This window comes from Drosophila biarmipes, chromosome 2L (genome assembly GCF_025231255.1).
Source record: "Drosophila biarmipes strain raj3 chromosome 2L, RU_DBia_V1.1, whole genome shotgun sequence".
In the NCBI taxonomy this organism is placed as follows: Eukaryota; Metazoa; Arthropoda; class Insecta; order Diptera; family Drosophilidae; genus Drosophila; species Drosophila biarmipes.
The window spans coordinates 11,782,903-11,791,231 of NC_066612.1; the positions used below are offsets into that span (position 1 = coordinate 11,782,903).

An 8,329-nucleotide genomic window follows, 5' to 3' on the forward strand; every position below is an offset into this window, starting at 1 on the left:
TGTTATATAGGAAATATTGAGCTAAGAGGGGAAAATCTGAATTGGTTTTGGTTTATCAAAAAGTAACTATTTTTTATTTTTTTTTAACATTTTGCAAGGTTTTAGAATTAATTTTTTATGTTTCTGAAGTCGAATTTTATAACCAATTCTTTTCGCTACCTAAAAATGTATATTAAAATCTTCACTAGCTTAGCCTAAAATTCGGCAATAATTTCTGATTACCTCCAAATGTTCCAGTAAAACAAGAATTTTTTGTCAATAGTTTAATCATTATTAAGTCAACAGGAAGGGAGAAAGTGCATAAATAAATAAGAGGACACCTAGAAAACATTTCTAGCCTAGAGATACGCCTAAACCTAGCAACAATGCATGGAACTTAGTAGTCCGCGTAGCCCCTTCCCTGGTTGCCATAGCCAAAGTCCTTCAGGTAGTTATCAATGGCCAGGTCGAAGGTGGAGGATGGCTTATCGGGACCCGATTCGGGGCCACCATATGGCTTGACCTGCGGCTGTGGCTCCGGCACAGGGTAGGCCTCCGTGCGGGGTTGATAGGACTCGGTTTGGCTGGGATATGACTCCGTGATGCTGGGATAAGAGTCCTTGTGGCTGGGATACGACTCCGTGGGACTCGGATAGATGGGGCTGGGATACGATTCCGTCTGACTCTGCACCACGGGGTAGAGCTCCGTTGCAGGTGCTGAGTACTCCTTGGGGGCAGAGTACTCCTTGGGGGCGGAGTACTCCTGGGGTGCTGAGTACTCCTTGGGTGCCTCAACAATGGGATAGGAGGTGGTCCTGTCGTAAACTGGAGGCGGGGTGGCCACCACAATCTTCTCCTCGTAGGGCGTCTTTATCTTGGCCACCGAAACGCCCGATGAAGAGGAAACCGCCGCGGCGGCATACTTAACGCCGGAGGAGATCTTGGGTGCGGGAGCCACTTTGCTGACGAGGGGAATCGGAGGCACCTGCTGCTTTCTATACACTGGAACGGGGGAGTAGTAGACAGAGGGTGCTGGCGCAGCCACTGGAGCTGGCTGGAGCTGCCGTGGCTGAGCTGGCTCACTGGCGGGATAACCCTTCTTGGTGCCATAGGCGGTGCTCAGGAGTTGGGCCAACTCCTCCAGCGTGTAGTTGGGAGCAGCTATGTTGGCCACCGCCGGCGAGGAGGCCACCGAGGATATGGATGCGGGCGAGGCAGCTGCCGCCTGTTCGTAGACCAGGGGATATGGCTTGTAGGCCTTGGGTCCGCCCACGGGTCCCACCAATCCCCCATAGCCATCGCCGCCGTACTTGGGGAAGTACTTGCGCTGATGCACATGCGTGTACTCCACCTGGCCGCCTGGGGCGTACTCCCCGATGGAGGAGATCTGGGTGAGTGGCTGCTTGGCACCGGAGGAGACCACCTTGCGGCAGAACTCCTTGCAGCCCAGCTTGCACTCGCAGTAGCACTTCTTGTACGGCGATGCCGGGGTGGTGTACTCCGTGGGCGGGGGTGGGGCACTTGTGCTGGTTGGATACACATGCTCCGTGGTGCTGTATACAGTGGTGGGTGCATTGGTGGTGGATCCACCCGTAGTGGTTGTGGGTGCTGCCGTTGTGGGCACCTCGCTGCACGGCACCTGCTCCCACACCTCCTCCTCGCACTCAGCACAATATTCCGGGAAATGAGCGCGGGTCAACAGTGCCGAAGCCATCACAATGGCCATAAATAATAAAGTGCAGCGTTCGAACATCTGGAAGGGGGGGGATTGCTTATATGGGTTAAAAATCGTTCCCAATCGATTGGCCCACTTTTTTTACCTTTCCACTGAATTTCTCCCTTGCTGGCGATCACTTTCCCTCTACTATTGATGGAATTTCTGTCCCGGATCGATGGCACTTGTTAACTGCTGGTCGGTCGCGTGCGAAACTCTTTCATGCTATTTGCTGAATAGCTCTTAAATACGCTGCGCTGGCCGAGAGCTGTTTCTGCTTCTTCCACCATAGCACTTACAACGCCGAACAAATGGGTCGCGGAAGCGTTGACCGCATCACGTTCCAAATGGATCGGATAGGAGCGGAGAGGGGCGGTGCGGAGCGGGGTCCGGAATGGGCCCGGGGGCCCCGCAATCGCCAGATTCCGCCGCTTCCGTAATACACATTCAAGCATTTCTACCCGCACTCGTCGATAGCATCAGCTGCTCGACAACAGTCGTCCAATCGAAGCATGAACATACACATGGCTAACAAACGTATCTTCTTATGACCTCTGGTTCATGGCTTTACGGGCTTTATGGCACGACTTTATGGGAAGATCCCAGAGGATCATTCAGGACAAATAACATAGTATTATTATTGGAACTACTTCATCATGACGTATTTCCTGTGGTGTATATCCTCCCAGCTATAGTTTATTTCATCCCAGATCCTATTTATTTTTATTGAGTGGTTCCCAGCTGTGCCCATTCCGATCTCGCCGACCTTTTTTTGGTTCTGCGCCATATTTGCCCGCAGTTTGGGGATTTATAATTTCTGGGTCTCGGCCCTGATCAGATATCATCGTCTGCGCTCGATTAACTTATCAATTTTTGGCTGTTATTTCGCGAGCTACACGTACGCAACGGATAAACACTTGTTGTAAGCGATAATGCTGTATACGCATATGTATGTATCTGTTTACCTTTACAGATTTTCACAGATTTAAAATGCAGTTACATAAATAAACATTGGGATATCCATAAAGAATAAGACAGAACGCCCTCGACGGCCTCGAATATCAGATACCAGTCACTCAGCCAAGGGGAGTGCGAGAGAGATGGAGATATGCACGCAAAAAGCGACTCTTTCCATTTTTTGGCATTTATATGGGTATTCAGAAGAATATCCATCTACTTTTTTTCTAAAATAGTCAAAAAAGAGGGCTACACCTTGTGGTATTTATTTTAGGGAATTTTTCGTTAATAAATTTAATAAGTTATGATTACTTATAAAGGTTTCTCGAAATAGGTATATTGTTTGCAATTTATGTGGGAAGTAAAATTCGGCACGCATAAGCCACAAAAAAGGAAAACAAATTAATGAACTGTCAGCTATTTATTCATAGAATAATGTTTTAAATTTAATTTAAAACCGAAATAATGAACAAATATTTAAAAAAGCAAAGTGAGTTTCGGATATCGTTCACCAATATTTTCTTAATTGAGATTGGCCACGCGACTTTGGAAGGGTCTGGCTCCGGAGTAAACCCGAATATCCGGAATGAAACTTTGCTCATCCCTTGCATCTGGCTCCGCGGTTTCCTGGTAATCACGCCTCCTTTGCATGGAGCTGCGCTTCTTGAGTTTTTCCCAGCGGTTGGGTTCGAGCTGTGATTTTGGTTTAACTTGTTTTTGGATTTTAGAAAATTTCTGGGTGGGACTCTGTTTGGGAACCTCCCGAACGGTTTCCCTTCGACTTGCCATTTCGACATCGATGGTATCCGATCCACTTTGAGCACTGGTCAGTCGCTTGAGCATCTCCTGGTAGTGCGGCTGGTCTGCAGTAATGTACTCCGGTTCGTCGTCCGGGTTAAGGATCCGGTAGTTGGGGGTGCCCAACTCGAAGGTGGTGAATTCACCGTGCTCCACCTTGTTCTTCAGTTGTTTGGCTGTGTATCCATACTGTTTGAGCGGAGCCATCCACTTGGCATCCGCTTCCACATCCGCATCCTTTGAGCCTCCCAGGCAAAAGCCAAGGGCCAGCAGAAGTATGACCAGTAGTCGCCGTGTCTCCAGGCAGCCAACCATTTTCGCACTGATGCTCCATTGATCTTTGGCCAGAAGCGTTAGCCAAACCCAATAGAATCGCCATCGGCGACGCCGACTGCGCCGGTAATTGGACGCCCCCAAGTGACGGCAGGTACGTGAGATTAGAGTCATCCATGGGACCATGTCGCGTCTGGCGGAGATAGCATTAGTTGGTGCTTATCAAAAATTCGGAGCCACCTGGGCCATGACACATCTTCTTGTGAGACATCAATCGGCAAATTTAACCACACTCAGACTGTCGCATTCTAGTTAAAGTTAGTCAAGCATTTCCCATTCATGTTTCAGTCAGCAGTTTTTTTTTCACTATTTAGATCTACAGCTTTTTTGTGATGTTCTTCTGAGTTTTCTTAAGGTGATTAATCTGTGGTGAGCGATTTTTTCTACACTGTTCTACAACGTTATACTTTCTTTTGTTTAAAAGTTTTAGAGCCATTTTACGTATTAAAAATAATAAACTTCCCAATTATAAAATTCCTTTTTTTTGTGTTCCTCTGCGAACAGTTTGAATGTGATGCATCTTTATATTTACAATTAATGTGTGCTGTATGTACAATTAATGGCCTAGCGAAATTAACTTATGATGTATGTATGGCAGTGAGGCTTTCCCGGGTCGAGACGGGCATCCTAATGGGCTTGTGATGCTGAAGTCAATGGCTAGATCCTTTTCAGTACTTGTACTGAGCAGTGGGTCCGGAAACAGAGACGTAGTTACCGGAGGACAGCTCCTGCTTGATGACAGCCTTGGGGGCGGAGTAGTGGACGAGTGGAGCCACCGGGAGCACGGGAGCCAGGATCTTGGCGGCCAGGAGCTTCTTGGGCGGCTCAGGCAGCGGAATCTTGATGTCCGTGGGCTCACGCTGGACAATCGCCTCGAAGCCGTTGTGATCATCGGCCTTGTACTGGACAATGCGACGATAGCCATCGGAGTCAATCAGCTCGTAGACACCCTCGACCTTGTCGTCCTTGCGCGTCTCCTTCTGGCTCTTGATGTCGCCGGTGTGGGGATCGTTCACCGACCACTGGAACTCGTAGGCCACTGGTCCGTAGTCCGGCTCCGGCTGCAATTCAATGGCCCACACGGCGCTGGCCAGGCACAGGCACAACAGATAGGTAGCCTAGAGGGAATATTATATTAAGTCCTTTAGCTTACACACTTCCTGTGCCACTCACTTTTCCAATCATTTTGGTTTTTCTTTTGGCGTTCTCAGAACTCTTTGGGGTATTGAAATGCACTCGACAAAGATCGGAATCGAAGTAATTAATCTGGGTAGTCCTAGGCTGCTTATATACGAGCACTCCACGCAGCCACCCGACTCAGATGTGGCAATCCACCTAAGGTGTCGTGTCGCTTTTCGGCACGCGCCTCCCAAACAAGATCGCCGCCGCAAGTGGAGCGCGCTCATTAACTGAGCCCCGAAAAATTATAATTAAGCAAGAAATATGCAAAGTGTGGTTCGCACAAGTCTGAGGAAAATGCACAGAAAAAAATAATTTTAAATTAAGTCCTTGGGTTATAAAGAAATAAGGCCTTAGATCAAAGTAAATTCATCGCTATAAGATACTATAGTTTTGAATTTGCTAGGATATATAGATTTAAATCATTGTTCAATTGATGTGACATTCGTTTTTACCTATAATTTTTAATTTAAAATGATATAGTTTTTCGACAAAAATTAAATATTTTTATTATTATATACTTACAATATTTTTTATTTATTGCCAATAGCAAATACTAACAATTTGGTTAGGAAACTAAGTATGTTTAATCGTTTTAAAATCTGTAAGAAAGGAGTGTTTATTTTCAAGAAACAGGACAATTTTTTAAATTCCTTAAGTTCTATGATAGAAATAATTAAAAATGAAAATTATACAATAAGCTCAGAGTAGCCAATTTAATTTTTTTCCAACTGCACCCCATTCGCATTGCCATTAGGCAGCCGAACGAATATGCCGCAAGTGGGAGAGCTTAGTGATCTTAGAGGTGTCGCGCTAGTTTGTCTGGTCTAACCAACAAATGTGCAGATTAATTTACTTTGTCAATAATTTGCAACATTAGGCATTGGGCAACAAGGCCTCTGGACTGCATTAAGTCATAAAAATAATTGTCATGTTTTAATGGATGGCGCGCCGAAGACAGATTGCAGATGGGATGGGGGCAAGTGTTGGGGGTTGGAACCTTCACGGCTCGCGGCTCAGAGGCCAGATCCTTTGGCAAGTGATCTGGCCACAACTCGTTTGATGCCATTAACAAATATTTTAATTAATCGCCATTAGACGTGTTTCCTTTGAACGCCGAAAACCAGGTGAGTCTATCTCAAGAGTTTTGACTTAACGCAGCCGCAGAGCGTGTTTGTCGAACCTTAAAAGCAATCTCTGGTATGTGCACTTGTTAGGCGGAGTTGGCTCCGAATCTGGGTCAACTACTTAACTAGGTCTTTGATTAAGTAGCTCGGTGCGTAAGTTTGGTGATCAGTTTCATCAGCTCAAGAAGGGGGCTATTCCTTATGATCTATTGTTTGTATTTTTTGCGTTGGGGTTTTTGTTTGGGGTCACCATAAATTTTCCTAATCAGCATCCTCGCTTTCCTTTGCCAACTTGGCACGTATTGTTCTCTGGCAACGAGACCTTAGCAGTTCCCGTCGAAGGGCATTGCTCTCCGTTTCCACAGTTTGAATAAGCTACAAATCAAGACTGTTAAGATAGTAAGAGAGCTAAGATATATTATAGCATACGCTATGGGTCAGGGCAGCTCTTTCCATGGTTTCCGCATCGGCATCGTCATCCTTGGGATCCGATTCACTGCTTGAGGAGCAGCGACGAGCCTTGGAATCAGCTCCAGGATAGTCCTCTTCATATTTTGGAGGAGGATCATCATCGTTGGGTGCCGAGGCTGCAACACTGATCGCTCCTGCTTCTGAGTTCAGCTTGAGAGCAGCCAACTCATCTCGCAAACTTTGATTTTGCATTTCCAGTAAATCCACCTTTAAATGGGACACTTTTGGTTAAACTCCGAGATACTTCGTAACTTCATCTTACGCTCTCCAGCTCAAAGTCCATTTCATCGATAATGTCGTATGACTCATCCAGGGCTCTTTGGAGCTTCTCCACTTTGGCCCTCAGCTCCTGCAATTCATTGAGATCGCTTTGGGCGGATTGCCGCTTCTCTTTCATTATTTGTTGCTCTAGAGAAGAGTATGTGTGGAGTACATCTGTGTCGAAATCCCCATAAGAAACCCACCTGCATTTCTTTGATCTAGGGAGGATTTCATCACCAAGCCTGTGAGTGTCTTCTGCCGCTTGAACATCTCCTCCAGGGCACGACAGCGTTTCACCTTCTCCAGGTAGGCGTCGTGTAGCTTGTTGTACTTCTTCTTGTGCTGCTGAACTGTCTCCACCAGGCGGTCTCGCTCCTCCTCCAACTGAAAGGCCATGATCTTGGCCTCAACATTTATGGCCGCATTTGTGCTGTGGTTGGCAGAGGCGCGATTGAGGCGATGGCGCAGCAGAATGTTCTCCTCTTCCAGCTGGGCGTTTCGAGATTTGGCTATAAAGGAGTTAAGATACATTAAGTATACGTAGTTGCATTGCTTATACGCACCGGCTGCCAGTTCTGCATAGAGCACCTGCATGGTGGAGGTGGAACGCTTCTCCATTAGAACGATTTTTTCCTAATTCTTAGTTTTGTAAGTGAAACAATTACTCAGCCACTGAAGAACCTTTTGTTGCTGAAAACACTAAAGATAAGCTATCTGCGCGGTGAACTGAATGGTTATCGCTGTCAGAGTTACTTGGCTACAGTATTCGATTACTTTAAGTATAAAAACTAGATCCCTCAAATTCGCTATATTAATCCTTAATAACCATATAACTACAGTGATACTTCCGTAACAACACCGCAATCAAAAAAATTTTGTAGCCATATAGCGACTAAGTTTTTAAAAGAATTGGCCTGTAAATAAAAATAGTGATAAAAAGGTTTTGTTTTTTTATTTTATTTTGACTTACTATTTTTTAAAATATTGAGCTCGATTAAAAAAAGTGTGAAGTTAACACATAGTAAATAAAATTTTACTTTATATCTGGTAGGTAAGAAATAAGGAAGAAATAACAACAAAGGTATTTTCAATGTTCTGAACTATCTTTTTTATTTTTAATTTAGGCCAAATAAATAAAAGTTATTTTTATTCTATTATAATTATTTAAGTACAATTTTTTTCTACATTTCAAAAGTAAAATGAGTCAGGTTCAAGTCTTGGCTATAAAAACTGACATGGTCACACCATTTTCACATTTTCGGAATCGAAAACCGATTTGTGTTGGCGCTTCCGAACCAACATTTCAAACCTCTTTAAAAATCATTTTTCCACAGTTTTTCTTATAATACAAACAACTTTTCATTTGTCTATTATAATATTGTTTTTATTTTCTTTCTGTTTTCAGGAGTCTCATTGTTTTCATTTCATACATGTTCTCTTTTAGTTTATTTGCAATATTTTCTCTAAGTAAAAATATGTATTTCTTAACCATAATTTTCGCATATACATA

The 8,329-nt window shown here is 44.7% G+C and overlaps 4 protein-coding genes across 4 annotated transcripts; all 4 read right to left on the reverse strand.

The window, feature by feature from the left end:
- Positions 1-248: 248 nt before the first annotated feature.
- Positions 249-1,965, reverse strand: LOC108032422 (adhesive plaque matrix protein). The gene is made up of 2 exons (XM_017106242.2): positions 1,800-1,965; positions 249-1,732 (listed from the first exon to the last, which is right to left on the reverse strand). The coding sequence occupies exon 2, from the start codon at positions 1,730-1,732 to the stop codon at positions 377-379; it is 1,356 nt and encodes a 451-aa protein (XP_016961731.1). The 5' UTR covers positions 1,800-1,965; the 3' UTR covers positions 249-376.
- A 1,091-nt stretch (positions 1,966-3,056) lies between these two features.
- LOC108032359 (uncharacterized) lies at positions 3,057-3,781 on the reverse strand. Its single transcript, XM_017106171.2, has one exon. The coding sequence runs from the start codon at positions 3,761-3,763 to the stop codon at positions 3,173-3,175; it is 591 nt and encodes a 196-aa protein (XP_016961660.2). The 5' UTR covers positions 3,764-3,781; the 3' UTR covers positions 3,057-3,172.
- Positions 3,782-4,380: 599 nt separating this feature from the next.
- LOC108032396 (cuticle protein 7) lies at positions 4,381-5,006 on the reverse strand. The gene is made up of 2 exons (XM_017106216.2): positions 4,955-5,006; positions 4,381-4,899 (listed from the first exon to the last, which is right to left on the reverse strand). Exons 1-2 carry the CDS (start codon positions 4,964-4,966, stop codon positions 4,450-4,452), a joined length of 462 nt encoding a protein of 153 aa, XP_016961705.1. The 5' UTR covers positions 4,967-5,006; the 3' UTR covers positions 4,381-4,449.
- Positions 5,007-5,563: 557 nt separating this feature from the next.
- Positions 5,564-7,530, reverse strand: LOC108032397 (protein Daple). Its single transcript, XM_017106217.3, has 5 exons — positions 7,383-7,530; positions 7,023-7,328; positions 6,821-6,966; positions 6,517-6,765; positions 5,564-6,462 (listed from the first exon to the last, which is right to left on the reverse strand). Exons 1-5 carry the CDS (start codon positions 7,435-7,437, stop codon positions 6,349-6,351), a joined length of 870 nt encoding a protein of 289 aa, XP_016961706.1. The 5' UTR covers positions 7,438-7,530; the 3' UTR covers positions 5,564-6,348.
- Positions 7,531-8,329: the final 799 nt, after the last annotated feature.

Excerpts from the sequence above, each read along its gene's own strand:
- LOC108032422 (XM_017106242.2), bottom strand. The coding sequence starts at position 1,732 with ATGTTCGAACGCTGCACTTTATTATTTATGGCCATTGTGATGGCTTCG.
- LOC108032359 (XM_017106171.2), bottom strand. The coding sequence starts at position 3,763 with ATGGTTGGCTGCCTGGAGACACGGCGACTACTGGTCATACTTCTGCTG.
- LOC108032397 (XM_017106217.3), bottom strand. The coding sequence starts at position 7,437 with ATGGAGAAGCGTTCCACCTCCACCATGCAGGTGCTCTATGCAGAACTG. Across the intron at positions 6,766-6,820 it reads TGGACTTTGAGCTGGAGAGC|GTGGATTTACTGGAAATGCA; the intron begins GTAAGATGAAGT and ends TCCCATTTAAAG. Across the intron at positions 6,463-6,516 it reads GAGCTGCCCTGACCCATAGC|CTTATTCAAACTGTGGAAAC; the intron begins GTATGCTATAAT and ends CTTGATTTGTAG.